The sequence below is a fragment of the Manis javanica genome, chromosome 9 (genome assembly GCF_040802235.1).
Source record: "Manis javanica isolate MJ-LG chromosome 9, MJ_LKY, whole genome shotgun sequence".
Taxonomy (NCBI): Eukaryota; Metazoa; Chordata; class Mammalia; order Pholidota; family Manidae; genus Manis; species Manis javanica.
In genome coordinates, this window is record NC_133164.1 from 54810178 (window position 1) to 54835510 (window position 25333).

The 25333-nt window shown below is 42.4% G+C and overlaps 1 protein-coding gene across 1 annotated transcript in view; it reads left to right on the forward strand.

The window, feature by feature from the left end:
• The first annotated feature begins 4009 nt into the window (after window positions 1–4009).
• The window catches only part of GTF2F2 (general transcription factor IIF subunit 2), a 194930-nt gene continuing 173606 nt past the window's right edge, over window positions 4010–25333 (forward strand). Inside the window, exon 1 of the mRNA XM_037002115.2 lies at window positions 4010–4272. Within this exon, the coding sequence (XP_036858010.1) occupies window positions 4207–4272 (66 nt within the window). The 5' untranslated portion in view covers window positions 4010–4206. The remainder of the gene's footprint in view (window positions 4273–25333) is intronic.

The following is a 25333-nucleotide window of genomic DNA, read 5'->3' on the forward strand; positions in this document are numbered from 1 at the left end:
ACACATTCTAAGGTTTCCCATGACTCATAGATCAAGGCCTTTAATCTAAAGTCCATTACTAGGATACTCCAGACTATGTCAATTCCCTTCTCTCATGGTTTCATATTTCCATTTTTCCCTTCTATCTGATCATAGCTTAAAGCAGCTCTCCTCACCTGTTTGTCCTTTATATGTTTCAAGGACCTTTCCCAAACTGTGACACCAGAATGTATCTTTCAAAAAAAAGATTAAAGATGGCAGTGTGAGAGGAGAGACAGAGGCTTCCTCCCAAAACTGTATACAATTAGAAAATATAGTTGGCGCAACTAATCCTGAGAGAGCAACAGGAAAGAGGACTGTGCCAGACTGCACACACCTGGAGAAAAGAGCAGACCTCACCAAACAGGGTAATGTACCAAAGCAGTGGCCCGGCAGGACCCGAGCCCTTTCCCTCACCCCAGCTCACTGGCGGGAGGAAGAGAAACAGAGCAGGGAGGGAGTGCAAGGCTTGGGACTGCTGAATACCTAGCTCCAGAGATCTGCTCTGGGAGCACAAACCTACATTTCATGGTGCTTTCATCATATTCTTCTGATTACAGGGTTGGAAAGCTGGGACAGGTGGAGTTCCTGGGGAGACTGGGATTCCGGCCGCTTCTGGAAAGCAGGGATCCATATCTGGCTGCTCTGGGACAAAAGCTTATACCTGTGTGCTTGGCTCACTGGTTCAGGCGGTGGAGACAGGCACAGCAGCGGGGAAGTGGGGAAAAGCTCTTTCCTCTCCCTAGGCACCAATACCGCTCCCCTGAGACCCCTGACATTGCTTCAGGGGCTGAGCAGCTCCAGAATAGAGCTTCTAGACACTAGAGGGCACCATATACAAACATGAAACACCAAAGAAACCTGGTACAGAGTAAAATTATTAATACAGCTACTGAGAAAGATTTAAATGATACGGACCTCATGACTCTTCCTGAAAGGGAGTTCAAAATAAAAATCATCAACATGCTAATGGAGGTATGGAAAGACATCCAAGAACTCAGGAATGAATTCAGGTCGGAGATCCAATCATTGAAGAGCATGATGAAGAGTATTAAAAGCAGGTTGGATACGGTGGAGGAGATGATAAATGAAAAAGAAACTAGAGAAGAGGAATACAAAGAAGCTGAGGCACAGGGAGAAAAAAGGATCTCTAAGAAGGTATCTTCCTTTTCAACACATGCCTGGTCTCCCATTTTTCCTATTAGTAAGACAGGGACCACGGGTATGGTCAGAGTGGGACAGGAGGCTCTGGGGGGGGCAGGGCAGGATGTTTGCAGTCAAAGGGGTGGAACTGCATGTGGGGAGTTCCCTGACTAAAGCTCTGTGTTGAACGTTGAGCTCTGGAGTCATTCTTTGGTGAGACCAGTTGGTGTTCACCAGATGGGGAAGAGTAGCACATGATTTTGTTATGCTGATCATTTGCGGTCATGGTCATGTTTGGGATTCACTTTAGTGTGCTGAAGGGGCCAGGCCTGTGTGCCATCTTTCCTCCTTCAGATCTGATGAGGTGATTTGCAAACTGGGCAACTAATTTAGCTTGCAGGCCCAGCCATAAACAACACAGTAGGAGGCAGGAAGGATTCCACCTTAAAGATAGGATTGCATTTTAATACCCAAGAAGTTGAGACGTTAGAAATTCTTAACTTACTCTTTAGCAAACAATACCTCAGCCCACCTTGGGGGCTGGGCAGGTGGCCTTGTTTCATATGCTCCCAGACCAAGATGCTGGTATCTCAGGGAAAGATCATCAGAGCCAGAAGTTGCTTGTGTTAAGTTAATTCTAAATATTCAGGGATGACTTAATAAGTCCACACCCCTTAGTCCTCAAAAATCGTGAACTTCCTATAAAACCCATAGACAACACACCACCCTGGACTCTCTTGTCCTCTTCTGGCATAAGCCAGGAGCTCTGTCCTTTCACTTTATGTCTAAATAAAAGCCTGTACCTTGCCCTCCTACCTCGAGTGTTTGTGAAGCTCATTCTTCGGTTTCATGAATAAGAACCCCAGCATTGTTAGTTTTCCCAGCTGATCTCAGAGACCTGACAGATTTTCCTGGTCCTATGCTTCACAGACATGGAATTTTTCATTTATTTGCATGGCTCTGATGCATGATTCAATACATCACTTGCTGTTCTTATAATATTTTACTGGATATTTCTCTTTCAGTGAATGTTCATTCAGCCAAAATCTATTGAAATCTGACAACATGTCAAGCACTCTGCTAGAAATGTTGTGGACATAAAATGAATACTATTTCTGCCTAAGATGAGTTCATAGTGAGACAGGAACTGTGGGTTTAGAGCAGAGTAAGGTGAGGGCCCCAGGAAAAGGCAAGGCAAGATAATTATAGTCAGAGCAATGTAATGATATGCAAGGAAACCCCCTACCAACACTCCAGGTTAAACATTAAGCTCTAGAGTCATTCTTCAGTGAGATCAGATAATATTTCCCAGATAAAGGAAAGTAGCCCATGCTTTTATTATGCTAATCATTTGTAATAATGTGTAAGATTCATTTCAGTATGCTAAAAGGCCCAGGCTTATATGCTGTTTTTCCTCCTTCAGATCTGGTCAGGTGATTTGCAGCCTGGGCAATTAATAATGGCAAGCAAGCCCAGCCATAAACAACATAGTAAAAGCGAGAAAGATTCCATCTTAGATTGCCTTTTAAACTCTTTAGCAAACAGACAATAACTCAGCCCACCTTGAGGGCAGGGCAGGCAGTCTTGATTGATGACTGATATGCTCCCAGACCAAAAAGCTATTATTCTGGGAAAGAAATCTGCAGTAAATTTCTTATGTTAATCTTGCAGAATTATCTGGAAGACTGGTGAGAAAAGAGACTTAATGTTTCCTCAAGGAAAAACATTCTAAGACCACTTAACAGGTCCACACCCCCAGCACTTTATCATGTTATAAAACCCGTAGACAGTGCACAACCAGGGGCTCTCTTGTTCCTTCCTGGCATGAGCGAGGAGCTCTGTCTTCTCTCTTTATCTCTAAATAAAAGCCTCTCCCTTGCTCTACTACTTTGAGTGTTAGCAAAGTTCATTCTTCAACTCCGTGAACAAGAATCCCGGCATCAGTAGTTTAGAAAGTAAAGGCAGCATGCAGACATGTATATTATAGTGCATCATGCTGAATATCCCACACTGTGATGTGAAGAAAAACGCACTTCCTCTGGCAGAGATGCTAAAAGGTCCCATAGGAAGTGACATTTCCATTAGTCTTGAAACCTACGTAGGAGTTTGCCAATCAGAGGTCAGGGGTGAGAATGAGGATAAGGAAAGAAGAGGGCATTTGAATAAAAGGAATCCAGTAGGCAGAGGCTCTGAAGTAATTGAGGATACTGACCTGTTCTGAGAGGTCTGTGGTTGGCTGTGTGGTAGCTAGAGTGTCCGTTTTCCAGCTGAGAGGGCTTGTGTAGAAAGGATTGAATTTCATTCTAAAGTCAGGAAGTGAGAGAGGAAAGTGTACAAGCAGGGAAGTTTAATAATCAGGTTCATCTCTTAGAGGTCTTTTACCACTGACCTAATTATATGGATTCCTGGTTTTGGAGTGTGAGAGGGGTGTGGTCTGCCTTCTTTAATCGGAGGAGCTCAGTATAGCTTCTCAGTTGGGGCTCTTGTTTTTCCCCCAGAAACATTGTTTTCAGTATGCCCAGGGCTGCTTGGTCTGATCCTTCTCTCCACTTGTGCTAATCACTCACTATTTATTTCTGACCCTGTCCTTTAAAATGCTGTCTCTCTCTCTTTGGCCAGATTTGGGCGTATACTGACAGGCTTTCTCTGTTTGAACCCTATTTTTGTGTTCTGACACTTTCTTTCTTTAGTTCTGCTGATCTGGTCTTTAAATGTACCGCTGACATTTTCGCCTATTCCACCCTGTTTTAATCACGCACAGCCTGCAGCAGTAGCCACGCCCACTCAAGAAGCTGAGGAACCAGGAATAAGTTTGTCTGTAACGGCGCGCCGTACGGACGGTAGCGGCGCGCAGGCGCAGTTCCCAGCTCCCAGCGGCGCGCTGCTCTTTCCCGGTTTCCTAGCCTCCCGGCAGGTGGACGCCACCTCTTCACTGTCTTCGTTTGGTTACTGCCTGCCCTGTGCTCCCTCGGGTCCCTCGCTTCGCAGCCTACCAGCTCCCGGGGCCGCTGCTCTCGCCCGCACGTCTTCGCCAGCGACAGACCCATGGCAGAGCGCGGGGAACTCGACCTGACTGGCGCCAAACAGAACACCGGAGTGTGGTTGGTCAAGGTAATGTTTGTGCGGCTCCAGCTTGCACTCGTATTAGTAAAAGTAGTTAAGTAACTTGAGACTGTCCCACCCCGTGCGCCTTTTAGAAGTTTTTTACGGCTATCTCGTTAGAACTTTACAGATCTTGAGAGGCAGGACTTGTGCTCGTTTGCAAGCGAGGAAGTTAATTTAGGGATGTACAGTGTCTTTCAGCCAATTTAAGAGTCCGAACCTGTTTGGAATGGATCTCTTTTCCCTATAATCTGGTTGTTGTGGGGTCCTTGTCTTGCTCTCCTCCTATTTGAGCGGTGCATTTTACCTCAGACTGAAGAATTTCTGCATCTTTTCTTGGTGAATCTGATTTTAGTCGTGAGTCTGTGTAAGGAAGTTGAGTGTCTGTTTCCCGTACAATTTTCTCGGCCAGAAAGTAGAACGAGTCCCTGCCTGCCCTTAAAATATTATTTTAGTTTGGTGGCCCAGGAGTTCTCAGGAGAGCCGAGAGAATTCTGAACTCACAGAAGGAGAGGCCTCTGGACTGGAGTGTTCTTTTATAGCTCGACTGGCTCGCGGAACTAACCGTCAATAAACGTTTTTTGTGAAGACAGCAATCTTGATTAGATTAGCCCGTGGCACTATCTGTGCTTTACTTTTTCAGATCGGGTAGTGTCTTTTAGGGGAGTTTCATAAACCATATGTTTGTTCAAGATGTGATTATGACGGCCTTTGAACCTCAAATAAAATGTAGAGGGACCCCTGGTATTTTAGTTTTTTAAAACAAACTTATTGCTGAGTTCTGATTAATTCTGAGAGGCCCATCCTGTTAACTTCTTTAAACTAGCTCCCTAATCATTCGCTAGTATGTCAAACCTGTGTTTTATTCTTCAAAGCACTTGCAGCAGTTTTAATTGATTCTGTATGTTCATTTGTTGGGTGTTGGTTACCCTTCTCTCCCCAGCCCATATGCAATCACATTACATGAGTATCCTTGCCTGTCACACCCAGAATTGTGTTTGGCACATGGTAATTGCTCAACACATAGGTTATGAATGAATGATTTCTTATTCTTCGACTCTGGCCTTAGTCTCTGGCACTCATTTGACTTAAAGCTATGTCAGTATGACTTAAAAGGCTGGAATATATGAGCATTTCTCCTACTGTAGGGTAAAATGGAAGAGAATCATTAAGAAGGAGATGTCCCTTGCAGACAGAAAGAAAGCTTGAAAAAATTATGGAACTTGATCAGATGCATTTGTGCTTGGAGCACAGTAGGTGTTCAATAAGTGTCTTACAGGATTTGAGTGGGTGAGTGGAAGCATGGCATATTATAGCATGGAGAGTAGAACAAATACAGGTCAGTCTGAAAATGTGTATTAAGATGGTGTGCCCTGGAAAACAAGAAATTGTTAGGCCTAGAGCAGAGGGTTTGCGTTAAAAAAAAAAAAAGAAGTTGGGACTATATACTTATTTTGTGAAATAAAGATGTCTTAACTCTGGTCTATAGGAAGTGAGGAACCTATTTTTCAGAGGGTTTTGAGTAAGGCAGAGATGCAAATGATTCTTGCAGAATAAAAATAAACTTGAGGGCAAGATAACCAGTGTGAAAATTAGAAATTATCACAGGATCTAGGTATGTGATAATGAAGTCTGACAAGTTAGGGAAACTTCTTCAATAAAATTTGTCAGGATTTGGTGACTGACTAAATGAGAGAAAGAATGTAATTAATCTAAAAGAAGTTAAAAAACTGTAGTATTCTTTCATATATGGCATTTGAATACATCTTATCTCTTTAAAAAGAACTCAAGCCAATGATTTGTTCTGATTTTATAGAGGTAGTTGTAATGTTTTGATTTATTGTTTGCAATATCCTTTCCTCCTTTAAGTTGGTATTACAGTGTATCTTTTTCTAATCTTAAGTATCAAAGAAAAACACAGCTTGCAAATACTTCTTTCCAGGATGTGGAAGGACTTGACAGTTCTTGTCCTCAACCTTATCTCTGATAGAGGACTAGAACTGTTAGCAAATACTTTCTGTTCTAAAATCCACTCATGTTCCCCCTTTGGTAACTTTTGTTTCTGCTCTCGTTGGAGGACTTCCAGCAGGCAATGGGGTTTGATTTACACACCTGCCTGATAGTTTGAACTTGTTTCATTTGCACTGGGTTTGGCATCCAGTGTGATTTCCATGCCCATATTTTGAGCATACTTGGATTTTCATTTATGAATTGTAGGAATAAATTATATGAGTGCATCAAATTGGAATGGTCAGTTTCACTTTCAGCTTTATGTGATACTGAAATGTAATGTATTGCTAGGAAAAAGCATGTCTTCTTTCTTATCCAATCAGAATGTATCAATAAAACATACTGATTTCAAATCTTTTCTCTAAACATTAATATTTCTCTTTATAAATAATACCTTGAGTTCTGATCTTTGAGGATCATTTGTTGCAAAATACGTGTTTTTCCCTAGAGTATCTCCAAGTTTATGGACCATCTTGTACATATTTTATTGACTTCATCACAAGATGGGTATAGAACATGGTAAATACAGTAAGAGCTATACATAAAAAAGATCTCTTGAGAGTTTTGAGCCAGAAAAAAAGTTGTCTGGTTGAAACAGGGAAGTCTTCATGGGGAAGTTGATATCAAGAGCCTATGTGATCGATTAGTTAGAAAAACTCCCCAGTAGGGCTGGGGAGAACAAGAGTATGTTTAGGAAAAGTAAATACAGGAGAATATTGTGAACCAGAATATCCAGTACCTGTACTGTTCTGACCTAATGAAATGCTGCTTCTGGAGTTTTGAATGCCTTAAATCTACAAGAAAGTGATGGTCAAAACAAGTTTTGATAGGTAGTGGACATGATTGGATTTACTTTACATTAGATTTCACCTGCTAAAACATAAGTGTCAGAATTTTTACCTTGTCAGAGAGCTAGACTCTTGTGGTTTGCATTACCCTGTTCCTATTAGTCCGTGCCACTGTTAGATCACACCACTACTACACCAAATCCTGATTTAAAAATTGGATGATGCTTAAAAATACTTGTGTGGTCTTGTTCAGCTTCCAATATTTAGAATTCTGGAAAAATCTGTTTATGGTTGGTTGGAGGATAAGGTACAAGATGGGGAAGAGGAGAAGATAAAGCTGGCATGGCTATTAGGGGTGGTGGGGTTTTTGTAAGTAATGACTATCAGACTGGGGCTTGAATTACAAGTAATGTTCTGTTTTTGAGGAATGGACAGGTTGAAAGTATTGACAGGAGCTGCACTGGGTCTAACTAATAGATTTCTAGCCAGCAAAAAGATGTGTTTCTAGCCCAGTTAACTTCCCTCTTGAGTAATGGTCCTCTTGTTGGAGGAGAGGATCAGGACAGGAGGGGTGGATATCATCTCCTGTGAATATTATGTCCTTTATTCAACAACTTAGGTGCCGCCAAGCTCAGCTTTTATCTTTTCACAAACAGCTAAGCAGTTGGACATTGGTGGTCAGAGAGAAAGCTATGTACCAGGGAGAGGTGAAACTGGAATGGATGATACCCCAAAGCCTTGCAGGATGTACTGCCCATGGATTTCAGCCCCGGTGAGTTCTCTGTGGATCCAGTGAGAACGAAAAATGACAATGGAACATTCTTGGGGTAAAAGTAGTTTAGGTTCAGATGAGGATCCTGGCCATAGGAACTTCAATTTTCCCGACACAGAAGAAAAAGGAACTTTTGTTTCTTATGTGCCAGTGGGTTTCAGCCCTGGGCAAGTTCGCTATGGATTCAGTGTGACCAAAGAAAATGACAGCAAAATGTTCTTGGGGTGAAAGGGTTATACCCAACTTTATTTGCAGGTTGGCAGGTCAGTCACTAAAATCCCGTTCACTCAGAGCAAGTCTGCATGCAGCAAGCTGGTCTCTGCCTCTGGGCCCCTCTGTCCACACAGCCATCCAACACAGCTGTCCTCTGGGCCTCTCTGCACATGGTCCCGCACAGCCATCCTCTGGGCCTCTGTCCTCAGCCATGCCACCACTCCAGCCTCTGCTCTGCTCTCCTGCAGCCTTGCAGCCCTGCCACCATGTCATGCCCAGAGCACTGGGTGAAGCTCTTTTTATAGAGTCAGCAGCCATGTATTGCCCACAGGTGTGCAGTGAGCTAGTCAACTACGGCCAGGTGAGAATCCTGGCCACAGGAATCTCATTTTATCTACAACCAAGTATTTTACAAAGCAAACCTATGAAGTAGGTACTAATTATCTGTATTTTTGAGATGATAAAATTGAGGCTTATGGAGGTTAATTGTCGCGACCCTTCAGGGGCCGAAGCAACACGCCCAAGGTCTTGATTCTTCTCTAGGCTTTATTGTCTAATCTCTCGTGGCGGTTACAGCAGTTGTCGGGAAGCTCTTCTCCCTCCCGGCGGGCTCCCTTATATTCAGTCACCCAACCAATCCGGGACAGTATCATGCGTGGCCTTTAAGCGGATAGGTGTCACGCGCCACTCTAAGCGGGCACCCCGAGCTGTGCACGGGTACGGAAGTCTGCTGGGCCAATCCCCAACAGGGAAGAGGGGAAAGGGTGGTGAGCAGGAAGCAGGCGCCATCTTTAGGGCGTTGTCCAGCTAGAGTGGGGCTCAGCCTTGGCCATAGGCCGGGCCCCCACATCTCCCCCTTTATTGTTTTATAATCAAAGGGCTGTCGGGATCATGCCTGTCTTAGGTCGTCCGGAGTCTGCGGCATTCTTACCCGTCCTCAGGCAACAGACAGCTTAGGTCTGCGCCCTGTCTTAGGTTGATATGCGCAGCTCCCGATCTTACCCGTCCTTGACTACTGATCCAGCATATTAAGCCATACTCTAGGGGAGATGCCTTCCTCTAGTGCTCCCATGGCCTGCAACAGGACCTTCCGTTCTCCCCGTTGCTGTTTTTGTATGGAACAGACTTTCCTCCCAACCAGGAGGAGGCCCACAATTAGCAATATTCCTATGACACCTACACCTGACCAGGCTTTGGTGGCGTTTAACATCTTGCCTAACTGGACAAGTTGGCAGCTTTAGAATAATTATGAAAAGGAATACCAGTAATACACCCCCGTATAAGAATGGACGCAGCCCACAGACAAAACCTCCCCCAAGAGGTCCAATTGTTCTTGAAGAAGGTTCATGCGTTGGTTGCCCATTAGGCAGTGGCCTGGGACAGACCATTCAGCGTCTCTGCCATAGGAATGGTGATAGCGCGGCGGTGGCTGCAGCTGCAGCTCGGCTCCGCCGTCGCCTGCTGTAGGATCCACGGCAGGAGCAGAAGCAGTGCGATCATCTTGTCCCTCTGCTCCGGGGTTTTCCACTCTGCGTATCAGACGTTCAGGCACCCAAACGGGGTTCTGCTGGTCCTGTGGAAAAACACAAACCGAGCCTCGGGTCCAGATTATCACTGGGTCTGGGCCTTTCAATGGTCCTTCCAACACATCCTTCCACAAAACTGTAGGCATGTGTTTTGGATTGGATTGTTGGCCGTGCCACTCTGCTGCACTGCGGCCATTTTTGTCCAGTGTTCTAAAGTCTTCTCCTATTCCCCCTTTTTGTTTATATAAGGCATTCTTGAGGGTGAGGTGGGTGTGTTACACCATACCCTGACCCTGAGGGTTGTCTCTAGCTCCCTGCTGCTCTCATGACACAAAAGGATGTCATCCATATAATGATAGATGATTATCAGGGGAAACTGTTTCCTGACAGTTTGTAAGGCCTTCTTTACATACACATGGTGGGGCTATTAGCCATACCCTGTGGTAATAAACCTTTGACAGTCTCTGGGGTGAAGCGGGATGGAGAAGAAACAGTCTTTGATATCTATCACTATTGAATTCCATCCTCTGGGCAGGGCCACAGGGAGAGGAAGGCCTAATTGTACAGGTCCCATAAGCTCCATCTGTCTGTTCACTGCCCTGAGATTATGGAGTAATCTCCACTTGCCAGACTTTTTCCTAATTACAAAAATAGGTGTGTTCCATGGCGAGGTAGAGGGCTGGAGGTGACCAGCTGCTATCTGTTCTTGTACTAAAGTGTGGGTTGCTTCCTTCTTTTCTTTGGTGAGGGGCCACTGAGGTACCCACACGGGCCTTTTTGACTGCCATGTTATTTCTATAGGCTGTTTTCCCTCAGTGGCCCCGAAGAAAAACCCAGTCCTGGTCCTCCGGGCCCTTTGGGCGGTCTCCCTGCTAAAAGGATTGGTTGTTCTTTCCCTTGGAGATCCTTCCCTAGTCCTCTAGTGCCCGTGTACCCCTGTTTTTTCATTATGGCATTAGACTGCTCACTGTAAAAAGTCTCTGTGGTTAGTTTAACTCTGCTATTAAACCTGTTCTCTAGCTCGTCCCCCGAAAGTTCCCCGTCTTCATCCTCATCAGGTGGCAGTCCCTGTTCAGATCCCCCTTCTGATGCCTTTGCGAAGGCACGCTCTTCTCGTACTTCCTCTAATATTTCCTCCCCCTCTTGGATGGCCTCTCGGCAGCTTGGCTTCTGTCCCTTCAGGCAATTTTTTACTCGACCCCAAATAGGGATTGTCCCTGGTGGAAGGGGCTCCCTCTTGTCTGCCCGGCATAGGTCATCCCCCAGCCTGTCCCATAAAGGGCTGGTGATTTTTCCTTCATCTAAGAACCATGGGGCATGATTCTCTATAGTGTTCAGGAATGCCCTGGCAGTCTTCATTTTCAAAGGGGTTCCCTTAGCTCTAAGGAGCGCTTTCAGAGGTTCCTCGGCCCTAATCCTAGAGGCCTCCGTCCCCATCCTCTCTCTAAAGGGGCAAGTATCCTAGTTATGATTTAGATGGACTACGTCACTAATTCCGCGAACCTTTTGATTTCGTCGCCACTCTGCGAACCTTTTTATTTCGTCGCCGCTCTGCGAACCTTCACTGGCGCCTCCTCATTCCATATATTATAATAAACAATGTCACAAACACTAACAGGACACACACACTACACATAAACACCCACCGCAACTGCCTGCTGTCTGCCCTGCCACGTATACTTTCAGTTTGCTCGCCGATCCACTCACCCTCCTCGGTTCCCTCTCCCGGTCTGGCCAGCCAACTGAACGGCGTCCAGCGACGTTCCTGAAGAGTTACAAGTCTACTTCATCGGCAGGCGCCAGGGTCAGCGGATCAGGTCGCGACGAGGTTTAGCGATTCCCGGGTTTCGGCACCACTTGTCGTGACCCTTCAGGGGCCGAAGCAACACGCCCAAGGTCTTGATTCTTCTCTAGGCTTTATTGTCTAATCTCTCGTGGCGGTTACAGCAGTTGTCGGGAAGCTCTTCTCCCTCCCGGCGGGCTCCCTTATATTCAGTCACCCAACCAATCCGGGACAGTATCATGCGTGACCTTTAAGCGGATAGGTGTCACGCGCCACTCTAAGCGGGCAGCACGAGCTGTGCACGGGTACGGAAGTCTGCTGGGCCAATCCCCAACAGGGAAGAGGGGAAAGGGTGGTGAGCAGGAAGCAGGCGCCATCTTTAGGGCGTTGTCCAGCTAGAGTGGGGCTCAGCCTCGGCCGTAGGCTGGGCCCCCACAGTTAATAATCTTGCCTAAGCATGGAACAGTGATCCTAATTTAGGTCTGTTTGGCTGCAAAGGTTATGCAGGAATAAGAAGTGGTCCCCCCCCCTCCCCTGTTGGGTCTCTTTAAAGAATTATCTCTGTGGAGAACTAAGGTGTGGTAGTGTAGGGAAAATGGAAGTTCCTATGGCCACATCTGACCCTAAACTTCTTGATGACATAATTAGCCTGCTGCTAGGCTACTGCTTCCACACCCATAGACAATAAGCTATTATTGACTGAGTTACTATATAAAGAGCTCTTGCCCAGTGTTCTAGGTGGAGACCCAAACAGAGGTGGATTACAGACCTGTAGACCTGGATACACAGATTCTAGTGCTCTGCCTATGGCAGGGAGAATAATACCAGGTATAAACCCTTTTACCCCAAGAACATTTATTTGATTGTCATTTCTTTGGTCTCACTGAATCCATGGTGGACTTGCCCGGGCTGAAACACTCAGGCAAAACAGGTAGGGACTTCATTTCTTTGATGACCTTGGGGCTTGTGAAGTCTGTACGTTGATCTTCAAGAAAACATGGGAGTAAAAGCTGCCTGTGATGAATTGGATTCCCTGGAAAGCTGATTCTGAGGTGGAGATTAGCATGCAGGGGTTTAAGAGGGAGAGCTGTTGGAATCACCACCTGTAAAAGGAAAAGGACTTATGCAGGATTGGGCAGAGGATATGAGCAGCCTCAAGGAAAGCCAAGGACAGTCCACAGGGAGCCTTATAGCTCTGAGTTGGGAAGATATGCCATGTGGCTACCAATCATTGCATATGGTTTGCCTCAGGAAGAGTGCATGATCTTGGCCAAAGGGAACGTGGAGTCAACTTCAAAGAAGGCTGACAGCTGAGGGCTCTCTGTGGCCACCCTCCCAGCAGCTAGAGGAATAAGGCCTTCAGTAAAAGGGGAAATGGATGTCACATTACTGTGTGCACTACAGTGTGCTTAATTTGCTTGTACTCCGGGAGAAACAGGGTTTTGGAGACTAGTTGTTGGGGAACTAGATATTTGATGGAGCAAAGTTGGCAAAGAGGCTTAGGGAAGTAATGTTTCTACAAATCATCTTAGTGTCTTGGCTTCAAAGGCAGGGTTGACCTACTACTTTGCCCACCTTGAGTGAATGGGTAACAGGTTGATTCATCCAACAAGCTTTGAGTGATTGCCAGTTATTGTGTATTTTATAATGAGCAAAAACAGACATGAGCTGTGCTCCCTGAACTAGGATGTATAGTCTACTGTGGGAGACAGACATCAATTTAATATTAATCCTAATAAAAGCAATTACTGATAAGGACAATGAAACAAGGAATATTATTCTGTGAGTGTGAAAAACAAAGGAACTTGACCTAGTCTTGGGAGTCAAGGGGGAGTTTCCCTGAGGATATAATGATTAAGTGAGTCATCTTGTCATTTTTTCTGGTCTTGGGAAATCTGAGAAAACATCCTATTGTACCTGTTATCTTGTATACATATGATTTTCTTTAATGAATGTGGAGAGAGTAGAAACATTACATATGTCATAAGTGACAAGAGTGTTTCGGGGAAATTTACTAAGATTTCAGGTGTTCCCATCAATGAGAAAAGGTAATTATGTCTGATAATACATTAATTAGCTTGACTGTAATAAGATAAAGTCTTGTACACTTTAAATATATACAAGTTTATATAAAAAAATGAAATAAAGTTTTTTAATGAAAAATACCACCTGTCCAAAATGGAGCCTTGGAACCATATATATACCATGATTTTTTTCCCCTTTCTCCCTCCCTTTTCTCAGATTTAATGGGTTGGAACTTCTTGGAGGCCCATTTCCTAAGCTTTTGGGTATACAGAATTATATATGACTGGTCACTGTCCTCATTGTATTCTGCTATTTTAATCTTCTGAATTAAATAAGCTGGTGGGCTTGCCTGGGAACCTGCATTTTTATTATAATAGTGATGACAATGCAGTGTAAATTCCAAACTTGTTTTTATCAATTAACTTCTGGGACATAATCTTTTTTAAGTTAGCAATTACTTGCTTTAGGTACAATTTTTGTACTGAATTTGATTCTTAAATTTATTTTAGTGTGTGATATACAGTTACTTCAGTTAGAAGTATTTTCTTTTCGTTTGATGGCCTAAATTATAGTCTCCAGCAGTTTGATCACAGAATCTTCTGACCCAGTTAATGTATTGAAGAAGAGTGGTCCCATCAATAGTTGCAGTGCTCCAAAACATTCTTGTCTTCCCTATATCTTACCAGCAATGAGGGGACAGTGGCAGGTTGGAAATGCTCCATGGCACTATTGGCATCTTTCTCTTCCCCCTTATTTTAAAGTAGATCTCTGTAGTAAGGTTTCCCACTGAGAAGGCAGTGAGGTTTATTAAAATAAATTATGTATCCTAGGTATTCCAGTAATACCATCATTGTCATTAGATTAACATTAGCTAACATTTATTTATTTATTTATTTATTTTGGTGTCATTAATACACAATCATATGAGCAACATTGTGGTTACTAGATTTCCCCCATTATTAAGCTCCCACCACATACCCCATTACTGCCTTCCCCGTGCACCCCCCCCTTACATTATGTGTGTTAATTGTAATGCCCCTTATCCCTGGCTTCCCACCGTCCTCCCCAGTCCCTTTCCCTTTGGTAACTGTTAGTCCATTTTTGGGTTCTGTGATTCTGCTGCTGTTTTGTTCCTTTAGTTTTTTCTTTGTTCTTATATTCCACAGATGAGTGAAATCATTTGGTACTTGTCTTTCTCCGCCTGGCTTATTTCACTGAGCACAATACCCTCTAGCTCCATCCATGTTGTTGCAAATGGTAGGATTTGTTTTCTTCTTATGGCTGAATAATATTCCATTGTGTGTATGTACCACATCTTTATCCATTCATCTGCTGATGGACACTTAGGTTGCTTCCATTTCTTGGCTATTGTAAATAGTGCTGCAATAAACATAGGGGTGCAAATGTCTTTTTGAAACTGGGCTCCTGCATTCTTAGGGTAAATACCTAGGAGTGGGATTCCTGGGTCAAGTGGTATTTCTATTTTTAGTTTTTTGAGGAACCTCCATATTGCTTTCCACAATGGTTGGACTAATTTACATTCCCACCAGAAGTATAGGAGGATTCCCCTTTCTCCACATCCTTGCCAGCATTTGTTGTTCCTTGTCTTTTCTGTGTTGGCCATCCTAACTGATGTGAGGTGATATCTCATTGTGGTTTGAATTTGCATTTCTCTGATGATTAGCGATGTGGAGCATCTTTCCATGTGTCTGTTGGCCATCTGGATTTCTTCTTTGGAGAAGTGTCTGTTCATATCCTCTGCCCATTTTTTAATAGGGTTATTTGCTTTTTGGGTGTTGAGGCATGTGAGTTCTTTATATATTTTGGATGTTAACCTCTTGTCAGATATGTCATTTACAAATATATTCTCCCATACTGCAGGATGCCTTTTTGTTCTGCTGATGGTGTTCTTTGCTGTACAGAAGCTTTTCAGCATGATGTAGTCCCATTTGTTCATTTTTGCTTTTGTTTCCCTTGCCTGAAGAGATGCGTTCAGGGAAAAGTTGCTCATGTTTATATTCAGGAGATTTTTGCCTATGTTTTCTTCTAAGAGTTTTATGGTTTCATGACTTACATTTAGCTCTTTGATCTTTGATCCATTTATGTAACATTTCTTCAACAGTACCCAGTCACTAAAATAATAACTGCTTATACTATGTGCCAGGCTGTTGTTCTAGATGCTAGGGATATGGCAGTAAACAAAACACAAAATATCTGCCTTATGCAGATTATATTCTAGTGGGGAGGAAGCGTGTGTATATGTGTCTGTGTATGGCAGGTGATAGTGCTCTGAAGAAAAATCAGGGTAACAGGTATAGAAATAGATGCTATTTGGAATAGGATGGGAAAAGGCCTCACTCCTAGGGTGGTCTGTGAGTAGAGACCTACAGGAAATACAGGACATACCCTCCATATATTAGGGGAAGAGCATTCTAGATACAAGTAACAAGACATCAAATGCCCTCAGCTGGGATGGTGCTAGAAATGTTCATAGGTCCATGTGGTTAGAGTCAAGTGAGAGAAAGTAGCAAAAGATGAAGCCATAGGATAGCAGGGGGCTGAATCATCTAAGACATTGTAGGATTTTTGTTCTTGAGTGACTTAGAAAGCCAGAAGTCGTAAGAGGCAGCATGGGATAGTGATTATAGAGCTAGACTGGCTAGGTTAGAATCCTGGCTTCACTAGTAGTTGTTGTTTTTGGTGCCTTAGTTTCTTCATCTTCAAAATGGGGTAATAATAGAGTTATGAAGATGAAATGAAGTAATGTTTGTAAATATTAGAAAAGTACCAAAGTACTTAGAAAAGTACCTGGCACATATGTAGATGTCTGTGAAATAAACTGAAAGGCTTTGAGTAGAACAGTATCATCTGACATGTTTTAAATGGTGACTGTGGCTGCTGTATAGAATAAAAGAGACATGGATAAGAGTGGAAGCAAGGACATCAGGAGCCTATTACAGTAATTATACATGAGGTGATGGTAGCCTGGACTAGGATGGTAACTCTGAAATTGGTGAGAAGGGGCTAGATTTTGGATATAATTTGAAGGTGTCACTGACGGGATATGTCACTTGTTTGGATGTGGAATGCAAGAATAAAGGAACTATTTAGGGTAACTCCAAAGTTTCAGTCTGAGTGCTGGAAGAGTGGAGTTGACTTTTACCGAAATACAGATAATTGCAGGAGGAGCAGATTTATAAGGGAGAAATTAGAGATCTAGTGTGAAGATTTTAAGTTTGAAATGTCTGTTGAATGTTCAGATGGAGAATTTGAGTAGGCAGTTGGAGATATAAGTTGGGATTTGTGGGGAGAGCCTGGGCTTGCTGTAAATTTAGGAGTTGTCATTATACAGATGGTATTTGAAGTCATGAGACTGGTTGAGATTACACAAGATTGAGTTTGTATAGACAAGCGGAGAGGTCTGAAGTCTGAAACCAGGGCCCTCTGAAGTTGAAAGGTCAGGAAGATGAGAATCTAGATGTGTGGAGACCAAAAAGGAGAGTCCAGAAAAGTAGGGGGAAAATCAAGAGAGATTGTGGTGACTTGAAGCCACATGAAGAAAGTGTTTGAAGAAGGAGGAAACAGTTTGTTCTCAAATATTGCTGATAGGTGTGTAGGATGATTGACCTGGCAGTATGGACATCTTTACTAACTGTAGAGTCATCAGTCAGTGGAGTGGGAGAGAGAAAAGCCTGTTCAGAGTGAAACAAAATGGCAAAGGAGGAATTGTAGTCAGCTAGCAGAGACAAATCTTTCAAAGAGCTTTGCTGTAGGAAAGCAGAGAAATGGGACAGCCTGTGAAAAGAAGTTTAGAGTGCCTTTTTCTAGGTGTGTGATATGGAGCCGGTTTTCTAACCTCGTGCCTGTTTCCTCATTTGTAACATGGAGAATATAATAAGTTTGTGTGAGATTAATTGGTCAATATATTTAAAACATTTACATGATTACTTGTCACTTAATGTACTAGTTCTTTGTTGCTACATAACATATTACCACAGACTTAGTAGCTTAAAATAAACACATTTATTATTTCATGGTTTTTATGGATCAGGAGTCCTGACATGCTTAGCTGGGTCCTCTGCTTCAGAGTCTGTCACAGGTTGCAGTCAAGGTGTCAGCCAGGGCTGGATTCTCATCTATGAAATCATGATTTGGGAAGGATTATTCCCAAACCTCTGTGGTTGGCAGAGTTCAGTTCCTACAGGTTTAAGTTCCTAGATGGCTGTTGACTGGAGCCTGCTGTTTGTTTCTTGCCACTTGGGCCTCTCCAATATGGTAGCATATGTCATCAAAGCATGCAAATTGAGAAAACAAGGAGAGAAGCAAAACACCAGGCACAATCTCATGTAACCTAATCACCTAAGTAACATCCCTTCACCTTTGCCATGTTGTATCAATCGGAAACAAGTCACAGGTCCTGTTCTTACTTGAGGAGAGGTGATTACACAAGGGGGTGAATGTCAGGAGGTGGGGATTGTTGGGGGCCATCTTTGTGTTTTCCTGCCACATTTTTAAGTCACATTTATTGACACATTTATTAGCTGCTCTCATCATCATCATCCTCCGGATGGGATGGAGGGGAGGAAGAGTAGAGTTGAGGGAAAGATGTCCTTGCTTAAACTACAGGGAAAGAAATTCAGTGTACAAGTGGAGGATTGGCCATTGTTCATCTGTTGCTTTAAGAGGGGTAAGTAGAGTCAAAGGCCCCAGCTGCAGCTAATAGGTAGACTTAGAGATTATCTTTTGATTTTTCCTCTTTCCTCAGTGGATGAGGAAGTTAGGTTATCAGCACACAGGGAGAAGGAAGAAGGAGGTGTTACAGGTTTGGAGTGAACAGAACATGTGAGTCCTCTGCAGGGGCAGAGTGAACTGATGAGGGAAAGGCAGGCATCTGGAAGGGCTTACTTGATGTTAGTGGTCATATACTTCAAGCAAGGTGTTTGTGAGTTTTTCTTCAGCTGCTCAGATGTAATGGGCGAGGAGGAGGAGGAACAACACAATCAAATAAAATGTCAAATAGATAAATAATAAACAAGTAGAAGAGATTGGCTTTAATGAAGATTAAGGTTCCGCCAGGCCAACATGATGGAGGGAGATAGGGGCGAGGGAATAATTATAATGATGGGCTGTGAAATGCAGGTCCATTAAAGAGAGAAGTGAGGACATAAGCAGGTGGGGGACAGTGTATGGGTGTTGATCAGTCAGTGATTTGAAAGGATGCAAGAACTGTTGAAGTACTGAGGAGAGAGCCAGAAGTTAGGAGATGGTGGTCAGAATGATTGCTTGAAATACAGATTATGGAAGGGATACTGTATTGATATGAGAAAGTCTTACAGTATTAACTCTTTTGTACCAGTAACTTGGAATATGATGAAGAAAAGACATTATCTTTTCCCTAAGGACTTCATTAGGGAATCTGGCTTGCGATTGATTAGTAGAGTAGGCTGCTGTAAGTAGAAGGTGGTTTCTCTTTGCATTACAGTAATTGACATGAAGGTTCCCTGAGGTTAAGGTGCAAGACAGAGCAAAAAGCAAAGGCTCACTTGTTAGGTACAATTTCAAGATTGAGGCCATAAGGTAATAATTTACGTAGTCCAAGGATTCATGGTTTTATTTGATGGTGTAACAGTATCTGTGCAAATCAATTTTAGGTCTTGTACTTAGTCCTGACTGGTAGTATTGTAGACGTTTGCTTCTTTGACTAACCAGTGTCCATATATTCTGGTATTGTAACAGATCCTGATTTTACTTTGTGGAAATCACTGCTCCCCCTTTTCAGTCAATGTAATTCTAAGGGTACTGACTACCTGCCCCCAAAGGTGTCATTGACTTAGACTGGCCATTGAAAGGATCTCATCTTTGGGTTCAGTAGTAGGCCCAGGAAAGGACACATGACCTAGTCAGAGCCACAAGAGACAATCACGTTTTTGCTGGGAACTTTTGGCAAGGAGAACTTTTGCCCTTCAGGAGCTGCGTCAGCCATCTTGCTACACATGGGAGATGGTGTTGAAGAAGTGAGTCAACATAGTGAGAAAAGAGGTAAAAGATGGGGAAAGAGTCCTGGTGACATCATTTGAGACTTCAACCAAGTCACCGTAAAACCACCTCTACAACTTTTAGTTTTGTCAATAAATCCTATGTATACCTAAGTGGGTTTTCTTCTCATCCATAATCAAAAGAGACCTAATAGGTAGATACAGTTATCGTAAAGAGTTTGCCAAATCCTTTAAGCTTGTATAAATAAGTAAAGTACAGTATAGTTGAAACTTTGTTAATATGTGGAATCTCCAAAACCTTTTCTTGTTTTTAACATACTCTTCTTTAGTGTGTAGAGAAAAGAACATCTGACCCATCTGGAGTCAAGTATTGTGTCTGATAGCTATGTTGTCTCAACCCTCTGAGCCACAGTTTTCCTATCTGGGGAAGGAGGAGAATAATAGTGATTTTGCAGGGTGATTGGAAGGATTAAATGGGAAAATTGATGTGAACTGTCTAGCATGGTACCTGACAGTGTTGGCTCCCTTCCCCCTTTCTCTTTTCCAAACTTCTAGCATATTGTTTGACACACAGTAGTTGTTAAATAAATACCATCTATTAAAAGGGTCTTCTGTTAACCCTTTTATTCTGGAGTTTTTACTGTATCCAAAGCACTGTGATTCGTTTGAGTAACAGTCAGGTGGTTCTTTTTGCAAATGAAATCTTGCTAGGTAGAATTATTTTTTCCTTTCTAGCTTTAGAAATTCTCTCTGACTCAGTAATACATTTATGTTCATGTTATTCCAGGATTAATGTAGGAAATAACAGTAACTACTGATGTTCACTGAGTACTTGCTTTGTGTAAGGCAATCTGCTTCATGCTTTATATGTAGTATCTCACTCCTTGCAATAGGATAACCTAGGTATGTACTGATTGTAGAGTTAAAACTACTTCTTAGAAGAGATGAGATAAGGTACCTAGTAGGGATTAAGAATATATTTCCTTAACCTTTTTGAAAATTGAAACCCTTCTGATTGCATATATAGATACGGTATAGCATATTGGTTAAGAACAAAGATGCTAGAGCCAGACGGCTTGGGTTTGAATCCTGGCTCCATCATTTACTGATTATATAACCTTGGCTAAATTATATAATCCCTGGATGGCCCAGAAATATAATCTGTAAAATGGGGGTAATCAACAGTACATACTTCATAGAGATGTGAGGATTAAATGCAATGAAAGTGCTTAATAAACAGTGTAGTGAAAGTAGGATTATGTAAGTGTTAGCTGTTCCTGGAAGCCCAGAGGTCCCCTAACAAAAGGAACCCCAGAAAGACAACACCAAGACATGATGGCAAAGATCAAGGACAAGGAGAGAGTACTGGAAGAAGCCAGAGAGAGAAAATTGATTATTTATAAAGGAAACCCCCTCAGAAGTCTGGGAAGCAGACTTTACAGGCCAGAAGGGAGTGGCATGATATATTTAATGTAATGAAACAGAAGGACCTCCAACCAAGGATACTCTATCTGGAAAGATTATCATTTAAATTGGAAGCAGAGATTACATGATTTTCAGATAAACAAAAGTTGAAGGAATTCACGACCACTAAGCCAGCCCTACAGGATATGTTAAAGGCACTGCTCTAGATGGAAATGTTCCTAAAGCCAAATAGCTTTCACCAGAGAGAATAAACCCACAGTAAAGGCAGTAGGCTAGGATTCAAGATGGCGGCATGAGAGGTGACACAGAGAACTCCTCCCAAAACCACAGATAGTGCGAAAATATAGTTAATACAACTAACCCTAAAACAGCAACAGGAAAGAAGGCTACAACAGACTGCATACAGACTTCACGAACAGATCAAACCTCACGAACTGGGTAACGTACCAAAGCCTTGATCCAGCGGGACTGGAACCCTTCCCCCATGCCAGCTCACCGGCAGGAGGAAGAGAAATGGAGTGGGGAGGGGGTGGAAGCCTGGGACTGCTGAACACCTACCCTGGAGGTCTGCTTTGGGAGCAGAAACCTACATTGTGTGGTGCTCGGAGAATGGGGAGCTGGGACAGGCTGTGTGCTTGAGAGACAGATTCTGGCCATTTGTGGAGGAAGGGATCCACACCCGGCCGCTATGGAACATTCCAAGGGAAAGGCAGGCGGTCTGAGAGGCTTCCTAGCAGCGAGAGGGCTGCTGAAGGGGCAGAGTTTGCAGGGAGCTTGCTGCATGTGAGAAGGGATGGGGAGACAAGGTTGTCTGGGTGCACTCTGCCTAGCAGATTGGGAACTTTGAGGAGCTTCAGGCACTCCATCTCCCTGGCTGGCTACTCAGCTCTGAGGCCCCCCATGGTGATACTTAGCCTATTGAACCTTCCTCCTGGCCTGACGGCACCCGCTCACAAACCGGCAGTCACTGCACTGGTGTCAGTCCAGTCAGAGGGAGCCCCGCATACAACAGCTAGAGATGCAAAGCACCTGTGTGCTTCGCCCATTGGCTCTGATACTGGAAACAGGCATGGCAGATGGGAATCAGGAAACAGATCTTTCTTTCCCCCAGGCACCAGCTCTGCTCCCCTACGACCCCCAACCTCACTCTAGGGGCTGAGCAGCTCAAGAGACTGGAGCTTTTGGGCACTAGAGGGCACCACAGAGAAATATGAAATGTCAAAAGAACATGGTTCAGACCAAAATCTCACAAACCCCAGAAAAAGGGCCAGATGAAACTGAACTCACCAATCTTCCTGAAAGAGAGTTCAAAATAAAAATCATAAACATGCTTATGGAGGTACAGAAAAATATTCAAGAACTTCGATGAATTTAAGACAGAGATTCAATCTTTAAGAAATTCCATATCTGAAATGAAACGTACAAAGGAGCGATTTAAAAGCAGATTAGATGTAGTAAAAGAGATGGTAAATGGAATAGAAATTAGAGAAGAGGAATACAAAGAAGCTGAGGCACAGAAAGAAAAAAGAATCCCTAAGAATGAAATAGTGAGAGAACTGTGTGACCAATCAAAATGGAACAATATTTGCATTATAGGAGGACCAGAAGAAGATGAGAGAGAAAAAGGGATAAAAAGTGTCTTTGAGGAGGTAATTCCTGAAAACTTCCCCAATCTGGGGAAATAGTTAGTCTCTCATGCCATGGACATGCACAGATCTCCCAGCACAAGGGACCCAAAGAAGACAACATCAAGACATATAATAATTAAAATGGCAAAGATCAAGGATAAAGAGAGACTTTTAAAAGCAGCTATAGAGAGAAAAAAGATTACATAAAAAAGGAAGACTCATCAGGCTATCATGAGATTTCTCAACAGAAACCTTACAGGCCAGAAGGGAGTGGCATGATTTATTTAATGCAATGAAGCAGAAAGGGCCTTGAACCAAGAATACTCTACCCAGCAAGATTATCATTTAAATTTGAAGTAGGGATTAAACAATTCCCAGATAAGCAAAATATGAGAGAAATTACCTCCCAAAAACCACCTCTAAGTGCAATTTGGAGGGACTGCTATAGATGTAAGTATACCTAAGGCTAAATAGATGTCACCCAAGGAATAGAAAAAGAGTACAGAATATGATTCATAACATACTGGAGGAGGAAGAAAAAGGAGGGAAAAAAAATCCTTTAGGTTGTGTTTGTAATAGCATACGAAGTGAGTTAAATTAGTCTGCTAGATAGTAAGGGAATTACCCTTGAACCCTTGGTAACCATGAATCGAAAGCCTGCAATGGCAATAAGTACATACCTATCAATAATCATCCTAAATGTAAATGGTCTGAATGCACCAATCAAAAGATGTAGAGTCACTGAATGGATAAAAAAAATAAGAACCATCTATATGCTGCCTACAAGAGACTCACTTCAAACCCAAGAACATACACAGACTGAAAGGGAAGGGAAGGAAAAGATATTTCATGCAACTAATAGGGAGAAAAGTGCAGGAGTTGTAGTACTTGTACCAGACAAAACAGACTTCAGACCAAGAAAGTAACAAGAGACAAAGAAGGACATTACATGAAGATAAAGGGGTCAGTCCAACAAGCGGATATTACTATTATAAATATCTATGCACCCAACACAGGATCACCTACATATGTGAAATACATACTAACAATTAAAAGGGGAAATACAATGCAATGAATTTATTTTAGGAGACATCAAAACTCCAATCACTCCAAAGGACAGATCAACCAGACAGAAAATAAGTAAAGAGACAGAGGCACTGAACAGCATATTAGAACAGATGGATATAATGGACATCTACAGAACACTCCATCCAAAAGCAACAGGATACACATTCTTCTCAAGTGCGTGGAACATTTTCAAGAATAGTTTACATACTAGGCCACAAAAAGAACCTCAGTAAATTCAAAAAGATTGAAATTATATCAACCAGCTTCTTAGATCACAAAGGTATGCAAATAGAAATAAATTACACAAAGAAAATGAAAAAGTCTACAAACACATGGAGGCTTAACAACATGCTCCTAAATAATCAATGAATCAATGGCCAAATAAAAACAGAGATCAAGCAGTATATGGAGACAAATGACAACAATAATTCAACACCACAAAATCTGTAGGATGCAGCGAAGGCCTTCTTAAGAAGGAAATATATTGCAATACAGGCCTTCTTCAGGAAAGAAGAGCAATCCCAAATAAACAGTCTAAACTCACAATTAATGAAACTAGAAATGGAAGGACAAATGAGGCCAAAGTCAGTAGAAGGAGGGACATAATAAAGATTAAAGCAGAAATAAATAAAATTGAGAAGAATAAAGCAATAGAAAGAATCAATGATAGCAGGAGCTGGTTTTTTGAGGAAAAAAACAAAATAGATAAACCCCAAGCCAAAATTATCAAGAAAAAAAGAGACAACACACATAAAGAGAATCAGAAATGAGAAAGGAAAAACACTACAAACACCACAGAACTACAAAGAATTATGAGAGAATGCTGTGAAAAATTATATGGTTACAAACTAGATAACCTAGAAGAAATGGACAACTTTCTAGAAAAATACAACCTTCCAGGCTGACCAAGAAAGAAACAAAATCTAAAAAGATGGATTACCAGCAAAGATATTGAATTGGTAATCTAAAAACTACCTGAGAACAAAATCCATGAACCAGATGGTTTCACTGCTGAATTTTATCAAATATTTACTGAAGACCTAATACCCATCCTCTTTAAAGTTTTCCAAAAAGTGGAAGAGTAGGGAATACTCTCAAACTCATTCTATGAAGCCACCATCACTCTAATACCAAAACCAAGGAAAGACATGACAAAAAAAGAAAATTACAGACCAATATCCCTGATGAACATAGATGCAAAAATACTCAACAAAATATTAGCAAACTGAATTCAAAATACATCAAAAAGGTCATACATCATGATGAAGTGGGATTCAACCCAGGAATGTAAGGATGGCTCAACATTCGAAAATCCATCATGGACTACATAAACAAAAAGGAGGACAAAAACTACATAATCATCTCCATAGACACTGAAAAAGCATTCAACAGAATTCATCATCCATTCGTGATAAAAAATCTCAACAAAATGGTATAGAGGGCAAATACCTCAACATAATAAAGGCCACACATGACAAACCCACAGCCAACATTATACTTAATAGCGAGAAGCTGAAAGCTTTACCTTTTTGATTGGGCACAAGACAGGGATACCCACTCACCCCACTTTTATTCAGCGTAGTTCTAGAGGTCCTAGCCATGACAATCAAACAACGCAAAGAAATAAAAGGCATCCAGATTGGTAAGGTAGAAGTTAAATGGTCCCATTTTGCAGATGACGTGTTATTATACATAAAAAACCCTAAAGATTCCACTGCAAAATGACTAGATCTCATATCTAAATTAAGTAAAGTTGCAGGATACAAAATTAATACACAAAAATATATTGCACTCCTATACAGTAACAATGAACTAGCAGAAAGAGAAATCAGGGAA